Source organism: Ailuropoda melanoleuca, chromosome 17, assembly GCF_002007445.2.
Source record: "Ailuropoda melanoleuca isolate Jingjing chromosome 17, ASM200744v2, whole genome shotgun sequence".
Lineage (NCBI taxonomy): Eukaryota > Metazoa > Chordata > Mammalia > Carnivora > Ursidae > Ailuropoda > Ailuropoda melanoleuca.
Window position 1 is genome coordinate 675,554 of NC_048234.1, and position 20,074 is coordinate 695,627.

At 60.3% G+C, this 20,074-nt stretch overlaps 1 protein-coding gene across 2 annotated transcripts in view; it reads left to right on the forward strand.

The window, feature by feature from the left end:
* Positions 1-20,074, forward strand: part of PITPNM3 (PITPNM family member 3) — a 71,772-nt gene that overhangs the window by 11,799 nt on the left and 39,899 nt on the right. For both annotated transcript variants that reach the window (XM_034647292.1, XM_034647293.1), the window contains exons 3-4: positions 3,844-3,951; positions 16,732-16,779. In XM_034647292.1, the coding sequence (XP_034503183.1) occupies positions 3,882-3,951; positions 16,732-16,779 (118 nt within the window). In that variant the 5' untranslated portion in view covers positions 3,844-3,881. The remainder of the gene's footprint in view (positions 1-3,843; positions 3,952-16,731; positions 16,780-20,074) is intronic.

The window sequence follows — 20,074 nt, forward strand, 5'->3', positions numbered from 1 at the left end:
CCCGGTTCTGGCCAGTGGTCGTGGACAAGGTCCTCAACTGCTCTCTGCTTCGCTTTCCTCGTCTATAAAACGGACGTGATGACGACTGTTACCTTTCGAGTGTTGTCACGAGGGTTACTTGAGGGGATGTTTGCAAAGCACTTACAACAGTCTCAGTGCAGAGCGAACACTTGGGAAGTGTGGTTGAACACATCAGCTAGGTGAGTCCGTGGGGCAGGAGCCGGGGTCCCCGCAGGAAGTGGGTCCGAGCGCGGGGCGCTGGAGCGGTCAGAACTCCGGACAGCTCCCCAGGCTCCAGCTCCGCCATATTGGCACCATCTTTGGCCGCAAAATGGGTCTTGTCCCCTTATTCACGGTTGTCACGAGCTTGAGGGTTCTCCTTACCCATCTGTTAACGTCCACCCTATGAGAGGGGGCACAGCGCTCTTCGCCGGGAAGGCCCGTCCCTTTGAAAGCAGGGCCAGGGGATGCCTGTGGGTTCGTTCTGGAGGAAATGCCCTCTCTGGGACGAGGGGCTGCAGCAGGTGAGTGCCGCTGACGTGTGGGACCCAGCGGCCTGTGCTCAGTGTGGTTGGGGAACGTGGCCCCATCGACTCCTTCGGAGTAATCCGAGCTCTTCCGGGGAAGGGCATGGATGGAGATGGGGTTGAGGGGGTGGTGGGGAGGACGGAGGCATTACTGGGTTCCTAACGTTGACATGAGACCCAAGGGTTCTGTAGAGCTCAAGGCTTGCTCAGAGGCAAATGTCTTCTGCCCCCCCAGGTACAGCAGAGTCGCTCCTGCCCCACTCAGACCCCAAATACCGGTGGCAACCCCCTTCTCATGTGGAGGAATAACCATACTGTTTTATCAACCAGCACCCCCGTGCACTGAGACCTTTACCCCATTACCTCGTTGAATCCTCTTGGCAGCTCTGCGGGGTGGACCTTGCCGCACCCATTTTTCTGATGGGAAAACTGAGGCTCAGAGAAATCAAGTTACTTACCCAAAGGGAAGCTGCTAGCAAGGGGCATGGCTTTCCTTTTCCTTCCAAACACACTTCCTCTCAGGAAATACCAGTCCTGGTGGCAGGAACGGGGACACAAGTGGGGTTTTCAGCCCCTTTCCTGACCGTCCCCTCGTTCCTTTCTTTGGCTGCAGCCTGTGGGGGCCCCGTAGGGTGCAGCAGCAAGGCCTGCTCACGGTGGAAGCTTCCGGAATGTGTCGTAGCTGTCCGCAAACACAGACGCCTTCGGTAGCGGGAGTCCGCCTCAGCGGGTAGGGTCACCTGGACACCCTGCGTGCTCATGCCCGTCTCTGCTTCCGTCCACAGAGGAGGTGGCCGAAGGGAAGAATGCCATCCTCATCGGNGGGGGGGGGTTGCACAGGTGAGAGCCGAGCTCCGTGGGGCAGGTGACACCAAGCACAGGGACACAGCGGCGGGTCTGCGAGGATGGTGCCCTTGCTGAAAAGAGAGACCAAGGGGCGGTGGACCAGGAGAGGCGGGGACCCCGCGATGAGCCCTGGGGCCCCCGGGGCTCTGACCGCCTCGCTCACACCCCAGGTGGGGCTCAAGCTGTGTAGAGGGATCAGGGTAGGCTGTGTAGACAAGTGCTGCTGTGTGGCCCGTCGTACTGTGTCAGAAGGACTCAGGGCTGTGTTTTCTCACAAAGCTGGGTTCCTGGGGGTGGGGGTCGTGTCTCCCGCCGCACGCGGCAGGTGCGCGGTGAAGGTTGGCACAAACAGGTGAGCCGCTGTGTGCTTGGGAAACCGAGCTGGGGACCAGGCCTCAAGGTGGCCACAGGCCGATCCTGCCCGCACCGCCCGCCCCTCCGCCGGGACGCCCCAGGGCCAACGGCGGCTTAGCTGGAGCGGGGGGTCGGGACAGAGCCTGCTCTGGGGCAGTGGTGGGCGTGATGGCTGTTGGCGTCACGGGCTGTTATCCAGGCCTGTGCTCTGCCCGTGGTCATCGTGCCTGCAGACACCTCACCTTCATGACCTCGCCTAACCCAGGGCAGCCCCTGGTGCCATGACGTGGTTTTATGGTGAGAAAGACTGAGGTCTGTAGAGCACGCACTACTGTCCGAGGTCCGAGAGCCCGCAGACGGTGTGTCCAGGGTTGAAGAGAGTCAGCCGAGCCCCAGAGTGGAGCTCTTAACCCCTTGGTGATCCTGCCCCACAAGGGTAGTGCCATCTGACGCCTTCCGACCGCACGTGGGCCCCTGCAGCCTGACAGATTTGGGGCGTCATCCCCCGTCGTCAGGACAGTTTGCTGGGAAGGGCTGTCGAACCAGAGCCCTGTGGAAGAGACACAAGGACGGGAACAGCTGAGCGACACATGGGGCAGAGTCCAGACTGGAATCCGGCCAGGGGTCTGCCCAGAACACAGCGCTGCCTACAGGCGTGGACATGTGCCGGGATGGAACGCACTGTGCGCAGGAATGGTCTGGGCACGTGTGGCGCCTGGCTGGGGGGCTGGGAAGCCGACACAGGATGTCCGGGGCAGCCCGTCAGGATGGAGGGCTCTCGAGGCAGTGCGCCTGGGTTTCAGGCCCGGTTCTGGCCAGTGGTCGTGGACAAGGTCCTCAACTGCTCTCTGCTTCGCTTTCCTCGTCTATAAAACGGACGTGATGACGACTGTTACCTTTCGAGTGTTGTCACGAGGGTTACTTGAGGGGATGTTTTCAAAGCACTTACAACAGTCTCAGTGCAGAGCGAACACTTGGGAAGTGTGGTTGAACACATCAGCTAGGTGAGTCCATGGGGCAGGAGCCGGGGTCCCCGCAGGAAGTGGGTCTGAGCGCGGGGCGCTGGAGCGGTCAGAACTCCGGACAGCTCCCCAGGCTCCAGCTCCGCCATATTGGCACCATCTTTGGCCGCAAAATGGGTCTTGTCCCCTTATTCACGGTTGTCACGAGCTTGAGGGTTCTCCTTACCCATCTGTTAACGTCCACCCTATGAGAGGGGGCACAGCGCTCTTCGCCGGGAAGGCCCGTCCCTTTGAAAGCAGGGCCAGGGGATGCCTGTGGGTTCGTTCTGGAGGAAATGCCCTCTCTGGGACGAGGGGCTGCAGCAGGTGAGTGCCGCTGACGTGTGGGACCCAGCGGCCTGTGCTCAGTGTGGTTGGGGAACGTGGCCCCATCGACTCCTTCGGAGTAATCCGAGCTCTTCCGGGGAAGGGCATGGATGGAGATGGGGTTGAGGGGGTGGTGGGGAGGACGGAGGCATTACTGGGTTCCTAACGTTGACATGAGACCCAAGGGTTCTGTAGAGCTCAAGGCTTGCTCAGAGGCAAATGTCTTCTGCCCCCCCAGGTACAGCAGAGTCGCTCCTGCCCCACTCAGACCCCAAATACCGGTGGCAACCCCCTTCTCATGTGGAGGAATAACCATACTGTTTTATCAACCAGCACCCCCGTGCACTGAGACCTTTACCCCATTACCTCGTTGAATCCTCTTGGCAGCTCTGCGGGGTGGACCTTGCCGCACCCATTTTTCTGATGGGAAAACTGAGGCTCAGAGAAATCAAGTTACTTACCCAAAGGGAAGCTGCTAGCAAGGGGCATGGCTTTCCTTTTCCTTCCAAACACACTTCCTCTCAGGAAATACCAGTCCTGGTGGCAGGAACGGGGACACAAGTGGGGTTTTCAGCCCCTTTCCTGACCGTCCCCTCGTTCCTTTCTTTGGCTGCAGCCTGTGGGGGCCCCGTAGGGTGCAGCAGCAAGGCCTGCTCACGGTGGAAGCTTCCGGAATGTGTCGTAGCTGTCCGCAAACACAGACGCCTTCGGTAGCGGGAGTCCGCCTCAGCGGGTAGGGTCACCTGGACACCCTGCGTGCTCATGCCCGTCTCTGCTTCCGTCCACAGAGGAGGTGGCCGAAGGGAAGAATGCCATCCTCATCGGAATGAGCCAGTGGAATTCCAACGACCTGGCGGAGCAGATGGAGACCATGGGGAAGCTGGAAGGACATGAGGGTGAGACTCCGCTCCTGGGGGCCCAGGGCGGGTGCACGTGCGCGCTGCAGGGGGCCGGTGTGCGGGCGCCCGCGGCTAGAACTAGCGAATTCTAGAAGAGTCACGTGTCTCTCTGGGCGCCTCCCCTGCTGGAATCTACGGTCCCTGCGCGCTGTGCCCTGTGGGAACCCCCAAGGGCTCTCGTGCGGGGCTTTCTGTGCCGCGCGGACGCGCTTCCCGTGCCCGTGAGATGACCGCCGGGGGCACGTGTTCCTAGGGGCAGGGCGCCAGGCCCGTGGTGTTGGCAGAGCTGGTTAAGCTGGGGTGGCAGGTGGAGAGCCTCTGGGAGGGAGCCGGAAAGGGGAACAGGGCGGACGGTAACTTCCGTGGGCCGAGTGGTTGAAGGAGTGTGTGGCTGGGGTTAGTCCAGGAGGCTTTTTATGGGGGCGAGCTTGACCAGGAGCTGATCAACAGAGCAGGCCCGTCCTCTCAGGCCTCCTGCCCGTTTGGCCATTCCGCATTGCTACCTGAATGTTTGTGGAGCTCCAGCTGTGTGCAGGTGTGCAGCCACAGTGACTGAGTTTGGGCCACTGCCTTGTGACCGTGACACAGGGCAAGACAAGACGTAAGGGGTCAGGCTTGCGCGGGGGGTCGCTGGGCCTGGGGGGGAAGGGGCCTGTCTACAAAGCTACGGAGCCAGGCTTCGAGGGGCGTGGGACAGCTTAGCGGGAAGGTCGTATCATCCGAGAGGGGCTGTCACTCAGGAGTGAGGGGCAGACCTAGAACCCCACCTGGGGTCCAGGGTGCTAACCTCTGTACGTGTTGTCCCCAGGCTGGTTTTCCCTGTCCCTCCTCCCACCCCGTATAGCATCTCTTCCTCGTTTCCCAGCCCCGTCATTCCTCACTCACGGGCTGGGCCAGGCTGTCCCCTCCGGAGGCGTTCTGTGAGATGGTCCTGGCCCAGCCCGAGAGAAGGGCTGTTCTGGTGTCGTGCCCGTAGCCGCTTCCTCAAGCTCCCCCCCCGCCCCTTTGGCGCTCTCCCCGTGCCCAAGAGCTGTCTTGAGAAAAGGACACACCAGGGTGCCTGTTCGTTCTACAGATGAAGGACCCCAGGCTTACAGAAGCTGCGTCTCGCCAAAGTCGTGCTCAGATCCCTCGCGTCCTGATTCCCAGCTGGACTGAGGCGGGGTTCAGGGCCTCTGCAGGTGGTCAGGTCTTCAAGAAAGGCCCTGGGGTTACTGGCACATTCCCAGGAAGGGCAGGCTCGAGTCTGGTCCCCAGGGCCCGTCCAGAGGCAGTGCCCTAGTTGTCACAGCCGTGCATTTGCAGACTGACCCTTGGCCTGCTCTTGCCTTCACCCCAAACCCTGGAGGCGCCCAGAAGGGGTCTCAGGTTCCACGTGCTTCCCCAAGAATGGTGCTCAGTAGCCATAAGACAAACCCAGACTTGCACTCCCGGCCCGTCTGGCCATCCTCTTCCCACCCCCACCCCCACTGGGGGCCAGAGAGCGTGACTCAGCACAGTAGGAGCTGGGGAGGGGCGAGGAGAGGCAGCCCGAGCCAGGAGGGCAGGGGGAGGAAAGCAGAGGGAGAGCTTGGGGCACTCCCGTGGTCTGGGCACGAACGTGGCTCTGCAGGCCAGCCGAACTCACGGTACCTTCGTGGGCAGAGCGGGGCTAGTACGGGCGTTGTGAGGATTGACTCAGGACTTGCCAGGTGCGATCCGTACCGGGTCACCGTAACGCCGGGACAAGTGCGTTCGGCAAGCACGTGGCAGGCTCCCTGGGAGGGGTGCAGTGGCCAGAGCTGCGATGCGGATGCTGCGTCCTCCCCGTGGGCAGTGGGGAGCGGGAGTAAGCAGGGGAGGGTGAGGAGAGGAAACCCGCTGCGTCTCCAGCCCCTGGGAAGTCATGAAGCGATTTGTCCATAGAGCAGGACACACGCGTTCATTTCCCTGGCCAGCCGTCCATCGGCCGCGACACGGGCTGCCCCTGTGCTCGGTGTGGGCACGGCCTCCTGCAGCCGCGGGGGAGCGGGGTCCTGGCCACGGTCACCCCGTGCAGGAGGGCGCTGAGCGTGGGGCCTCGGGAGGGAGGCCCCGGGCACGACTCTGGGCGGCAGAAGCTCCGGGGGCGCTTCAGGAGAAGGCTGCCCTCGAAACCAGCCTGGGCAGTTGCCGCCACCCTCGGTGGTGGCCCCAAGTCTATCTCCAGCCACGACCTCTTCCCTGGGCTCCAGACTCAGCGGCTTGGCTCTGCTGGACGCCTGAAGCCGCTTTGTGCTCTCCGCGTTCCTGACGGCCCCCGATGTTTCCTATACGCTTTATACACACGTGCAATCTATGATGTATGTTAGACACAGTGTGGACTGTGTGCGCACACAATGTAGGTGACATCCGCTACAACGTGTCCGCTTAGCTACGTACCGTGCGTGGTGTCTGTATACACGCACACACGCACACACACGCACACACGTCTTATTTCTTCAGGGGGTTCTTTCTCTGTTTCCCCTTCCAGACTTACCGTAGAGACAGGCCAGACCCGGTCTCCCCTGGCACTTCCTGCTCTTATTTCTTGGTCCTTGCTGGGCTCTGGAAATGCCCCTCGGCTCTAAGCCCAGCAGCAGCTCACGGTTCTGTCCTCCAGCTGTTGCCGTTCGTCTGGTCAGCTCTTCTGTGCAGTTTGGGGGGGGGGTTTTTTTTTTTTTTTTTTTTTTTTTTATGAAACGATCATCTTTTTATTTCCGTGTGTTCTGGCTTGTTTCCCTAACAACCTGCTATTGGCCCATGGGTGCCATGGACTCATGCTGTGCTTTGTAAGGTCTCTGTCTTCCTGTCCTTTCAAGTTCCAGAGTCTCCTGGTGGGTTAGAAGTGGATGGAAATAGACCACACGCACCTCAGTGTGGGCTAATTAGCCAGAGATCCCGAAGTGAGATTGTGACACAGAACAGGCAGGAGCTTGAGTCCGGAGATCTCGGGAAGTGCAGGGCTGCCATTAACGTTGTCCAAGGAAAGCAGGTCCTGCCACGTTCTTCACATAATACACATGCCATACACTCCACTGTCTTGAAGTGCACAATTCAGGGCTTTCTGTATATTTTGTATTTTCAGGAAGCTGAACATTCATCACCGCTACCTAGTTCCCGCACGTTGCATCTCCCCAAAAAGAAATCCCGTACCTGTCAGCAGTCACGCCCCGTTTTTCTCTCCTCAGAACCCTGGAATTTCGTGTAAATGGAATCCAACACCACGTGGCCTTTGGTGTTTGCCGTCTCCTTAGCATCATGCTTCGGAGATGCCTCCGTGCTGTGGCACGAACCCGAACGTCTGAAGTGACTAATAGTTCCACATACCGGCCATCCGTTCATCAGCTGGTGGACGTTTGGGTTGTTTCCACTTTTTTGCTGTTTTGAGTAACGCTGCTGTCGGTATTCGTGTATGGTTCCCTTGGGCACGCACCCAGGACTGGGAGGGCTGGGCTGCCCCACGTTCCCTTCCCACCAGTGTTGTACCAGAGTTCACACGAAGGCACGTTCTCGCCGACACTTGTCCTTGTCTCTTGTCTGATTGTCGCTGTGCTAGTGGGTACGACGTGGCATACGATTGCTGGTTTGGATTTGCATTTCCCTAATGACCAATAATGACCGTATGTTTATGTGCTTGTTGGCCGCTGTTCATCTTTGAAGAGGTGTCTGTTCAAATCCTTTGCTCGTTTTAAAATCAGGTTGTTTGTCTTTCTCTTGTTGAGTTGTAAGTGTTCTTTATATATTGTGGGTATTAGACCCTTATCAGTTATGTGATTTATAAATATTTTCTCCCATTCTGTGGGTGGCTTTTCACNAATCAGGTTGTTTGTCTTTCTCTTGTTGAGTTGTAAGTGTTCTTTATATATTGTGGGTATTAGACCCTTATCGGTTATGTGATTTATAAATATTTTCTCCCATTCTGTGGGTGGCTTTTCACTTTTTTTTTTAAAAGATTTTATTTATTTATTTGAGAGATAGAGACAGCCAGCGAGAGAGGGAACACAAGCAGGGGGAGTGGGAGAGGAAGAAGCAGGCTCATAGCGGAGGAGCCTGGTGTGGGGCTCGATCCCATAACGATGGGATCACGCCCTGAGCCGAAGGCAGACGCTTAACCGCTGTGCCACCCAGGCGCCCCTGGAAAGACAATTCTTGAATTGTCTTGGCCTCCTTGTCAAAAATCAATTGATCATAAGCATATGGATTTGTATCTGGACTCTCAATTCTATTCCACTGATACTGTGTATCCTCAGGCCAACACCACATTGTCTTGCTGACTGTGCGCTTGTGGTAAGTTTGAAGTTAGGAAGCAGGATCCATGTGCTTTGCTCTTCTTTTGAAAGTGTTTTTAGGCCGTTCCGTATTCCTCGTATTCCCGTGTGAATTTTACAATCAGCTTCTCAATTTCTGCAGAGAATCCGGCTGGGATTTTAACAGGGGTTCTGTTGAACCTGTAAACCAATTTAGGGAGTATCGCCATCTTAACAGTATTGGTCTTCCAATCTATGAACATGGGATATCTTTCTGTTCGTTTAGGACTCCTTGAATTTCTTTCAGTGACATTTTGTGGTTTTCAGGGCACAAGTCTTGCACTTGTTTTGTTAAATTTATCCCAAAGTATTCTATTCTTTTTGATGCTACTGTAACTGGATTATTTTCTCGATTCCATTTATGGATTATTTGCAAGTATATAGAAACGCAATTGATTTTTGTGTGTCGTCTTGTATCCTGAAACTTTGCCGAACTCAGTTATTAGGGTTATTTTTGGGGGAGGATTCCGTAGGATTTTTTTTTTTAAGGATTTTATTTATTCATTGGACAGAATTAGAGACAGCCAGCGAGAGAGGGAACACAGCAGGGGGAGTGGGAGAGGAAGAAGCAGGCTCCCAGTGGAGGAGCCTGATGTGGGACTCGATCCCGGAATGCTGGGATCACGCCCTGAGCTGAAGACAGACGCTCAACGACTGCGCTGTCCAGGCCCCTCCTTAGGATTTTCTATATATGAGATCACGTCACCTTCAAACTGGTAGTTTTAGTTCTTCCTTTCTGACCTGGATGCCTTTTATCTCCTTTTCTTGCCTAAATCTGCCCGGCTAGATTCTCCAGTATAACACTGAATAGAAATGTGAGAGCTGACATCTCTTCTTGTTCCCAATCTTCAGTGGAGTTTTCAGTTTTCTGCTGTGAAATATGATGTTAGCTGGGTTTTTTGTTTTTGTTGTTTGTAGTTGTCATTTACCTGGTCAAGGAAGTTCCCTCCTATTCTGGGTTTGATCAGTGCTTTTATTGTGAAAGGGTGTTGGGGTTTGCCAAACACTCTTTCTGAGTGTATTGAGGTGATCATATGGGGTTTGTCCTGTTTTCTGTTACCGTGATTGATTTTCACATGTTGAACAGCCTTGCATTCCTGGGCTGCATTCCTCTTGGTCCTTGCCACGTTGCTAATCTTTTATGCTCTGAGTTTGCATATGTCTTCCAGAATAATTCATATTAACAGTGTATGAGCTGTCCCTTAAGGACCTGCTTACAATCTTGTTTTAAGAACAAACGGAGTGTCAGGGCGCCTGGGTGGCACAGCGGTTAAGCGTTTGCCTTCGGCTCAGGGCGTGATCCCGGAGTTATGGGATCGAGCCCCACGTCAGGCTCCTCCACTATGAGCCTGCTTCTTCCTCTCCCACTCCCCCTGCTTGTGTTCCCTCTCTCGCTGGCTGTCTCTATCTCTGTCAGATAAATAAATAAAATATTTTTAAAAAAAAGAACAAACGGAGTGTCATCGAGGCCACATTCTTATTGGCAGGAGGGAAGCAGGCACTGCCCAGGCATCCCCAACCACCTTCTCTGCCTTCCCTTTTCCAGAGAGCTATTTTATCTTCCCCGTCGTTCCCCTCAGACTCTGGCTTATGCCTTGGGTCTAGATAATGTGGTTCTCAAAGAGTGGTCCCTGGACCGACAGCATCAGCATCACTTGGACACTTGTCAGAAATGTGAATTTTGGAGCCCCCCTCCCAGACTCACTGAATCTGTGTTTTAACTACTTTCGGTCCTGATGGTGATTGCTGAGATCGGAGGGCCGTTCATTATGGTGCCACTACCTGGCCAAGGGGTCTGCAGGTCCATTTCCCTGGACTCGCCTCCCTCACTGAGCTTGGCGTCTCTCTTCCGCACTCTTGGTTTCCCGGTGATATTGGGTGACACTGTCTGTGTACCCACCTTCGTAGTCGCACCCCCTTAGCCTATCGCCGGGTGATGTGACATCTCTGTTTATTGCAAACAGCTGTCATCTAATTATCGGGGAGGGCAGAACATGCAGCTGGGTGATGTCAGCTTCTGGTTCATTCTTCTTGGTATTTTTAGCTTCCCAGGGTGTCCTGTTCCTGAAGCGCTGGGCCCTTCCCGCACCTGAAGACAGATGCCTCAACTCGGCACAAGCGGGGTCAGCAGGGGGACCGGCAGGTCCAGCTGCTTGCAAAAGCTTCCTTTGCTCCCGGTTTTCCGTCGATGAGCCCGCTCTTCCCTGGAGCTGCCCCTCCTCTGGCCACAGGCCTTCCTTGCAGGATGCAGGTTGTGGCTTCTGTGTGCCTCGGTCGGCATTCTGGATGTTTGGCCTTCACAGTCCTACAAAGGTCCACGCCGACAGGGCTCTCACGCTTGATTTTATGCTCTGCTCTCATCGTCTTAAAATTCTTAGCAGTTTTGAACAAGGGTCCCCACGCTTTCATTTTGCATGGGCCCTGCAAACCCCGTCTCCAGTCTGACTCCCCCATGCGTTCCGTCTGCTGCCCACCTCCTGGGGTGCCTGACAGTGTCTGGTCTGCCGAAGACACCCCCTTCCTATTTGACAGTACCGCTAAAGACCAATTCCTAGGAAAATATTTGGTGTCATTTTCTGGGGATTTGGGGCAGGAGAAAAAGCCTGGATCCTATTGTCAGTTTACCGTTTCTGTTCGGCCCCACTGTGCTGTAAACCCTGTGACTTCATTCCGCGGTGAGGCCAGCACGGGGGTTTTCATTGTCTGAGGAATGGCGGGTAAATCCCCCAGCTGGCTCGGAGGCCATCAGTCTGCTTCTCACCTTCCTTCCAGCCGTTGTAACTGTCCGGGGATAGTAAGCTCACCATCACCTCAGGAATGAGACAGCCGTCGGTCAGCTCCCCCAGGACGTAGTGGGGGGCTGTCAGACCGTTCCCAAGGCCGTCTTCGACTCTGTGTTCCTCACTTCCAGGCCATGCTTCCCTCCTCTCCTGCTCACTCTGTGTTCTGGCCAAAGCCGCTGGGCGGCTGCTTGCTGATCGCCGAGCACTTTCTCTGGGAGCTTTCCTGATGCCCAGCCTCTCCCAGACCGCCTCCATACTGCCCTGCACAGCTTAGGGGGTTGTCGTGAGCAGTGCCGACCTGCCTCTCCGGACCTGAGGCGGTGAGGGGCTCACCGCACATTCATGCCTTCCCTCCCTCGCCGTGCATTCAGCTCACGCGTGCTGGTACTCACTCCGCGCTGGCCAACGTTGGGGACGTGCTGACGGCCACGGCCGGGGTGGGGCAGGCAGTCCAGTGAGCTGATCGCTCCCAAGAGCGGGGTCCGAGGGACGTGGAGCGCGAGCAGGGACATGCACGGCCAGGAGGCCTTGCTGGGCTCTGCACAGACCCGTGAGGCTGCCCCGGGTGGGTAGAAGGGGCAGCAGGTGCAACGTGCTGGGGCGGGGGGTGGGGGACGAGCAGCAGGGAAATCGGGGAAGCACACAGGGTTCCTCTCGCCTGAAGTCGGGGTGTGAGGTATGGGGCTGGGGACAGTGAGGGGTGGGGCGGGGACGCTGACGCCAAAGGCCTGGATTGGCAAGGAGTCGGGGCCTTCCCGGGGGAGCCCTGGGGACCCATGGGATAGCTTAAGCAGGAGCCACTTTCTAGAAAGTTCATTCTGGAAGCCAAGGAGAAGGCTATAGGAGGGCTCGGGAGTGTGTGCAGGGGTGCGGGGGCCGGGTGAGAGGTCATGAGGGAGCCTGACCCTGCAGCTCAGAGGAGGCGGAAGGCTTGGTGTGGGGGGGATGCCCCGAGCAGGGGGGTGGGGGTCTTTCTCTCAGCCCAGGGCGTCAGCTCTGCCCTCCCTCCCTGCCGCTGCCATGGGGAGAATGCCTAGCACCTTCCTCCGCAGGGCCCGGCTGCCGAAATGCTCCCTCCCTTCCCCCCGAGGCTCCATCTCAGGTGTGTGGTGGAAATGCTTCTCTTGCTCCGGGGGTGGGTGCCCCTGGGTTGTTGGAAGGGGGTGGGGAGGGGAGACCACGGCTGTGGGGAGATGGGGATGCGGGCCCTGTGCGCTGGGCACCCGCAGGCCCTGCCCTCCGTCCCGCCCCCCTGCGCTGCTGTCCTGTCTGCAGGAGTTTTTGGCAGTTCCCGCATCTGAAGGAGGCTGGGGCAGGGGTGCGGCCGTGGGGCCAAGTGGGGTCTCGTCAGGCAGCGAGCACGAGCTGGTGCCTCTCCGCTTCCTGGTCCTCCCTGGGGAGTCTGCTCGGCAGGAAGCCGAGGGAGAGTCCAGCCGCCTGCCTGGGGCTCCAGGCTTCACCTCCTCCCACAGCCGGCTCCTTCCTGCCCCGGGGTTGGACCCGTGGCCTCCCCAGGCCCCTCGATGCCCAGCTCAGGCTTCTCCACAGGAGACACCCAGTGCCCAGACTCCCCGGGGACACCCCCCACCCCCGTAGGGAGTACCGTTCACACTGCCTGAGCCGTCTCAGGAGCCCCCGTGGGGCCGGGGTCACGGGACGAGCCCCCAGCAGCTGGGGTGTCCGGAGGGCCCAGATCTAAAAACTGGGTGCCGACTTTATCCTTCTGAGCCTCAGTTTCCTTCTCTGGGAAGGGGGCCTGTGGTGGGCAGGTGTGGAATCTCGGCGATTAGCAGGTGGGGAACCGTAAAGCTTTCCGGCTGCCGCAGCTGAGCCCAGGGTCCCGGGGCTGGCTCTGCTTCTTGCCCGGCGTCCCTCCTCCTCCCAGGTGACCCGCGTGTGTCCTGGGGACACTGGCGTTGCAGGGCCCTCCCCCCTGGCTCCTTCCTGCTCTGCACCCCACTGGCTTCAGCCCCGGTCCACCTCCCTACCCGGCATTATGGCCACGGAAATCCTGCCTGGGATACAAGCCCTGCTCTCTCTCTGGTAATGAAAGTGTTTTATGGTGTCAGCGGCTCAGAAACCGTCTCGGTGAGTCACTCCTAGGACCTGGCGCGAGAACAGGACGGTCGTGAGTCAGACCTGGCCTGTCCCTCAGCTCCGTGCCTCCCGTCCCCTCGGGCTCGGGCACGTTGTAGGTGCCCAAGAAACGCCCCTGTGTCTGTGCCGTGGTCATGGCTTGCGATCAGTGCTCCGAAGGGCCCTGGGTTCGGGGCCAATGTTCTCAGTTCTGAGTAGTTTTATCTTCCGATCTGTTTTTTGTTGAGTGTCGCCAGACGGGCTGGGGCGCAAGCGTGCCCTGGGGCTGGCGCTTGGCTCGTGTGCCTGAGTCCCTGCATGTCTCCTGCCCTCTGGCTCCCAGCCCTACCCAGCCTCCCCTCCCTGCACCTGCCCACAGGGGCCTGGGTGGGGGAGGGTTGGGGTCCGGGGCACGAACCCCGGTGCGTCTCAGGGCAGAGCAGCCGTCCGAAGTGCTGGCTTTGGGCTCAGCCTCTCCGGGGCTCAGCTTCCGCCCCAGGAATTGGGCCTCCCGCCCGGGCCAGGCTCTGCCACAGCCCCGCGTTTCCTTGGACGCGGCACGGGGGGCACCGTCTCATCGTGGCTGTGCCGCACGCGTCCCCGGAGCCCCCGGGTTGGAATGAGTCCCCCTCGGCCTCCCACACCCCCCCCCAACACTGGGCAGGGTGGAAGGTGTTCAGTGCCTGACGGTCTTAATCTCCACGCTGGGCCCCGTGTGTCTGGGAGGTGGGAGCTGACTTCCCTGTGGGCCTGATGGGGCTCGGACGTGATGCTGGTCTCGGCCTGACCTGCAGGCCTGGCAGTGGGTCTTCCTCCCTCCCGTGGCGTCGGCGGGCTCAGCACGGGAAGCTGCCACCTGCCGCGGCCGCCTCTTCATGCTGCAGGCTCCTCTGTGAGGCTGGGTCCCTGCGCTCCGTGTGCCCCTCTCACGCCCGGGCTCTGGCATGACCCACGCACAGCAGTGACCTTGACTGTGTCCCTCCTCCTCTGCCCGCGGTCCTGACGGACACGGGGCACACCCTGCCGCAGCTGCTGGGAGTCGGGAAGCAGATAGGACCACTTGCTGAACACTCGCTGTGCGCCGGGCTGCGTGCGCAGGGCTCTACACGTGTGAGTGTCCCCTGAGCTGGGCACCACTGCTCTCCCCAGGTTATGGGGCAGGAGACCGAGGCATGTGGAGGTTAAGTGACCTGCCCAGGGGCACACCTGAGTGTGCACGGGGACCCGAGAGCTCGGGACACGGTGCTAGACCAAGGCCCAGAGAGGAAGGGTGACTTGCCTTAGGTCACACAGTGAGAGCGAGTCAGTGGGAGCCCGCACCCCAGCTCTGTGGCTCCCGTCTCTACCCCTGCCAGCCTCTGTGAGCACTCAGGTCTGGGCCTGGGGGGAAGGCGGTGGATTGGGACTCCCGTGAGGACCTGAGCTGCAGAGGTGGCCCTGGCGGGCAGAGGGAGGGGCTGCAGATCTTCTGGGGGAGTTTCACTCTCAAGGGAGGCAGCTCTGGGCTGGCCAGAGAGCAGTCGCCCACCAGTCCCTGGATGGTTGGCGGGACGTGGGGGGTCCCAGCAGAACTTCTTTGCCTTATGCAGGGGAGGGGGGAGTGGGTTTGCAGGGGAAGGGCGATCTGGGTCCCAGGAGAGGTCTGGAGGTGGCTTTGTGCCATGCCGTGGAGAATGGGGGTCCTTGGAGACACAGCAGACACCTTTCCTTCAGGGAACTCGGACCTGCTCAGGAAGCTGTGGTCTGCGGGCCGGCCCTGCCCCCAGGGATGCTGGAGCTCTCAGCCCTGCCCTTGGGGTCGCTGGAGCTCTCAGGCTGGAGGTTGTGGCCTCTGCTTTGCTCGCCTCACTCCCTAGACCCTGTTCGGGCCCCTTCTCTGCCATCCCTCAGCTGGTCCTGGGATGTGGAGAGGGCGGAGCCAGTGGGCCTTTCAGCTGGGGGGGTAGATGTGAGCACCAAGGCCCCACATGTGTTGTGCACAGAGCTCTGACCACCTGGGCCCCGTGGGCTGGGGTCTGGCCAGCTGGGTCTGGGGGCTCCTGGGGCCTCCGGCTTCGTCTCCTTTCGGAGCCTTCCCGTGGAGGAGCAGTGGGCTTGAGGAAGGAAGCTGGCCTCTGCTGACCGTGGCCGTGTGCTGGCCCTTGGGGCCCAGGGCTGACCCTTGAGGACAGAGGTCCTGAACACTGAGGCTCTGGGGAGAGGGCACCGCAGGTCTGACAGAGGAAGGAGGCAGAGGGCAGATAGGCGTTCCAGGGCCGAGCGCTCTGACCTGTGCAGGAAAGGGGTGTCGGCGACTCAGAGACGTCTGGAGGTGAAGGGCGTGGTGGGGGCGGAGGAAGGCAGGGCAGGTGCCCAGGGGCCGCTTTCCCGAGACGCTTGCTTGCCTGGCTCAGACCTCGACGGAGGGGAGCCGCGGTGGGCCCGCGAGCAGGAGAGTGGCCTGGGCAAAGCCCGTGTCCAGGGATGAGTCTGGTGACCGGAGACAGCTCAGGCGGGCGATGGCAGGTGCCCCGTGGTGCGTGCAGGCTGGGGCCCACCCTTCCCTGCCTGTGGACCCGACTTCCCCTCCCGTGGCTGTATGCTTTTAAGAAAGTCATTAAAAATGCACGAAGAGCTTCAACCCCGGAGATGTTGGTTGTGGCAGTAAGCACGATGGCGGGATTTTGCGTCTTCCCTCCAGCGCGGTCATTTTAAGGCCAGGGGGATCTACCCCCCGCAGTACGCTCTGCTGACGGCCTTGGGAGGGTGTTCACGGGTGTCGTGACTTGGTCGGGGAATCGTTTATGCTCGAACGTGAGGTACAGAACGTGTATTTTGTGCTTTGCGGTCGTCTGCGGTGCCTTCCGGCCTCCAGCCCGGGGTCTGCTCAGCGGGCTCGGGGACAAGTGACAGGGCCCCGCCTGCTGCGCTGACGTGGTCGCAGCAGGCCCAGAGGTCGCGCGTGGAAAAGGGCCTGGAAGGACGGGCACGAGGGCATCACCGGCTTTCTCTCCGCGACGGGATCATAAGATGATTTCTTCCTTCTCTATGTCTGAGTGTTAACCACATTGTCAACGAGGAGTTTGTGGGACTCTCAAAACTGCAGAGAACGGCTTCTCCTGATGGGGGAGGCTGTCCACGGAGCTCAGCCGAGTCACGCACGTGGGGAGCCAGGCGTGGGACACCCGTGGACAACACAGACGTCCCTTCCGCTGTGGGGCCCAAGTGTCAGAGGCAGACCCCGTGGGACTTGGGGACTGACTGTGTGGGGATGAGTGGGGCCTCAGGCTGGGGCCAAAGTGGTGCCTTGGCTGAGGCGGGGTTGGGGTGGGGTGGCCCGGGGCATCCAGAGCTGACACAGGGGAGGAGCTAGGAGAGGGCTCGGCGGGCATCTGCACGCTGACTGTCCTCAGACAGAGAGGACAGCCTCACGTGAGCAGCTGCCCTGGGACGGCGGGAGGAGGGGAGGCCAGGCCCTGCGTCCCCTGGGTCTGTGCGTTGTGGTGCACGAAGGCGGGGAGACCTCTGCCCACCCCCAGCTCCGGGAGGGGGCCGGCGGCAGCCCCACGCGGCCTCCCAGCATCCACGGCAGTGATGGGGAGCCGGCTCACGTGTCTTCTCTTTCTCTGCAGGAGACGGGAGCGCCCCGTGCACTTCCAGCGCCCTCCAGGAGAAACAGCGTGAGTTAAGCCTGACCCCCAGCAGGCTCGTCTCCCCCCCCGCCCGGGTGGGTCCAGCCGTGGGCCTGGGGCCCCTCCCTGCCCCGGGAGCTGAGCTTGGGGTCCCGAGTTCCCATCTGTGCCGGAGTCTGAGCCCGACAGAGGAGATGGGACCCCACAAAGCCTCATGTGTGTGCGCCTGTGGGCAGAAAGGACGGGAACGGGGCGCAAATCCTTCGAGCCTTTGAGAGGTCCTTCGGGTGACACGCTGACATGGTGCTGGGGTCAGAGTCAAGGCTGTGCCCGCTCACGACCCTTCCAGTCTGTGGCCCCCACCGGAGGCCACGAGTGCAGAGCCCACCCCCAAGTCCTCCTTGACTTTCACGTCCGTCTGATGGGGCTTCTCCAGCTTTCCCGCAGGGCCCGAGTCAGGGACACTTGGCACAGATGTCCGCAGGTGACACCGTGATCTGAGGACATCCTCCCTGGACACTCGGGTGGACCCAGTGGGCGGACCCAGTGGGCCATGTCAGCCACATGTCCGCTGCTGGCACCCTTGAGTTTTTCCGGAGGCTGGGGTCAGGGAGGGTCAAGTTGCAGTTTGGGGCTCAGAACCCCCTTCTTCTCTCCCCTGCTGTTTGGATCTGTGGTTGCGGCTTTGGGGGCTCAGCCCATGCTGCCCACCCGCCCCCCAGGCTGGCCCACCCCTCAGCTGCAGGAGGGTGTCTGTGTTCCCACGTCCCGGGGCCGGTGTGGAGGAGGCCCGTCAGGGGCCGGGAGGCCTGGGCTCCTCTGTCAGGGGCACCCCCAAAGCTCAGGCCGCGAGTGCACAGGGTCAGCATGAATGGGACGGCGTCAGAACGTGCACCCGGCTTTCAGCCTAGAGAGGTGCTGAGTGAGACCCAGAGAGATCAGTACATTCACATCTCCCCAGAGGAAGGGCCCCAAGGAAGCACCTGGTTTGGAGCACAGGGGGTGCACGCGTGGCCCGGAGTGGACAGACCACGGGGGGTGCATGGCACGGACCCCAGCTCGTGTTTTCCACAAGAAAGGTGGCAGGGATAGGAGCGGCTACTCTGAGAAATGTGGGGGTGTCTGCAGTCCGTCCTGGGGGGACTCAGGGCAGGGGAGGGTTGGCTTGTGTGTGAAAGAGGTGGTTCAACCCCGAGATTGGGTGTTTGCGGGTGGAGGGCTCCTTCTCCTCTGGGAATTAGCCCCAGGAGGGGCGTCTCTCCCGGACAGTCTGGCCCCCCGAGATGTCAGACCTCCGGTCCCTCAAGGGTGTGGCCACGTCCCTCAGCACAGGAGGGAGGACCCACCTCAGGGGGAACCCCACGGGCTGACCCCACGTCTGCCGCGGCTGGACCGAGCTGTAAAACCGTGTGTTTAAGTGGAGGCAAAGTCTCTGATTTGTTTTTAAACCGTGGCTGTCGATTTTATTCTGAATTCTGCGCTGATGGCCGTCCCGCAAATCTGCTCCTCCCGGATCTTTTTACTCAGGGAGGACGAGCGGGCACGTGGGCGCAGGGCCGGTGGGCTGAGTCTGGCGCCAGCCTTTGGACAGCGAGAACGACAGCATAGAGTGCCTTCGCGGGCATGTGGCCGGTTGGCGGTGCTGCTGTTCACCCGCTGTGCCGTGCGGTCCACGGAGCTCGGCGTTCAGGCAGTCTTGCGGCAGCGGGATGACGGTGGTCGTCCGTGGTGGTCTGTTCGCGGTGATCCAGGATTGGCAGAGTGAGAGTCCGTGACTCCATGATCTGCTTTACCGACCGCGGGGTTCTTCCCGTCCACTGCCTTCTTGAGTGTTCCTACTCGGTTTTTGAAACCGCGTTGGAAACGAAGTGGGGGCTGGTATGAGTTGCCCTGGATCAGGACTCAGAACGTCCTGGGGCTGGTGCCGTAGCCTCTGAGCTGTGAGGGAGCTGGGCCTGGGTTTGAAGGCCTGTTCCTTCATTCCGTGCTGTGCCGCCCGGGCACGCTCCCTAACGTCTCTGGCCCTCGGTTTACTCCGTTGTGGAGAGATGACCATAACGCCTACTTCCCAGAGTTGCTGAGGGGCCGAGGGGCTGCACCTCGCAGGCGGGACGTAGTCAGGGTTCCCGCATGTGGTTGGCTTTCCCATGAGCCTGGCCACGGTCACACCTGGTGCAGGTGTGGGGATGAATCTCGGGATTGCACGCAGCTCCGTCTTTTCGGGGCTCTGTGGGCCCTGCGGCCACTCAGCTGTCCCTGCACAGAGGTAAGTCCCCCTGGGCCAGCTCCCCGTGCAGGCGTGAGGTCGCAGGGTGGCTGGTGTGGCGCCTTCCCTCCTCGGGGGCTGTGCCCACCGTCGTCCGCAGCTGCATAGACGGCCTGGCGGCCCACTGCCTCTGCCTGGGCCCCGTCATTCTGTTTGGGGAACCTAGGGAGCCCGGGGGCCGAGGACAGAGGGCCCGGGACGCGTGCATGTGGAGGCCGTGGAGCCCCGTTAGCACAGGCACTGTAGCGCTCTCTGGTTTCCCGTCGCTGTCTGTGCGCCCTGGTCTCCTCTGTCTGCCGTGTTCTCCTGCTCCAACACCCACGGCTTCCGGGGTGCCTGACCTGGCGCTGGGCGCAGGGAACCCGCAACTCGTCTGCTCCCCCAGCCTCGCTCTTGTTCCACCGTCCAAAGTGAACGGCGCCATTTCCACAAACTCAAGCCCGAAACCAAAGGTCCTACTTGACTTCTGCCTCTCTCCCAGACCTGCGGGCCTCCGCGCCGGCCTCCACGCCGGCCTCCCTGCCTCCCACCCCACCATGGCAGCCCTTCCTCCGGAGCCCCTGACCGAGGCAGTCCTCCCGGCGTCCTCTCCGGCGTGACCTTGCAGCCACCCTTCCCACCGGCCCACCCCGTCCCTCCCACCCCCACCCCTGGAAGGAGCACACAGGCGCTCCGCGGCTTCCTTGGGAGCTCGCTGGGAAGCTGGAGCGTCCGTCTGTCCCTGCGGCGGGGGGGGGCTGCAGGCGGCGCGGTGGGACCCTGAACTTCCTCGTCCCCGGACCAAGACCCGACCACAGTGCACGCTGAGTGCCAGTCCTCGTTCCATTCTGACCCACGGTCTCCGTCCCGACGTCCCCACTGAGCCTCTGCCCTGGCCTCCGGCAGAGCCCGACTTGTCACAGTCTGCGTCCTGACTGAGCCTGGCTCCGTGATCTCATCACCTGCGGCACCTGTGTGGCCATCCAAAAGGGACAGAGAAGGTATGGCCACTGCACCACCTACCCCCACTGTGTGTGGGGCCTGACCTCACATCCCACTGCCTGTGGCCAGTGACCAGACGAGCCAGGCTCAGTCAGG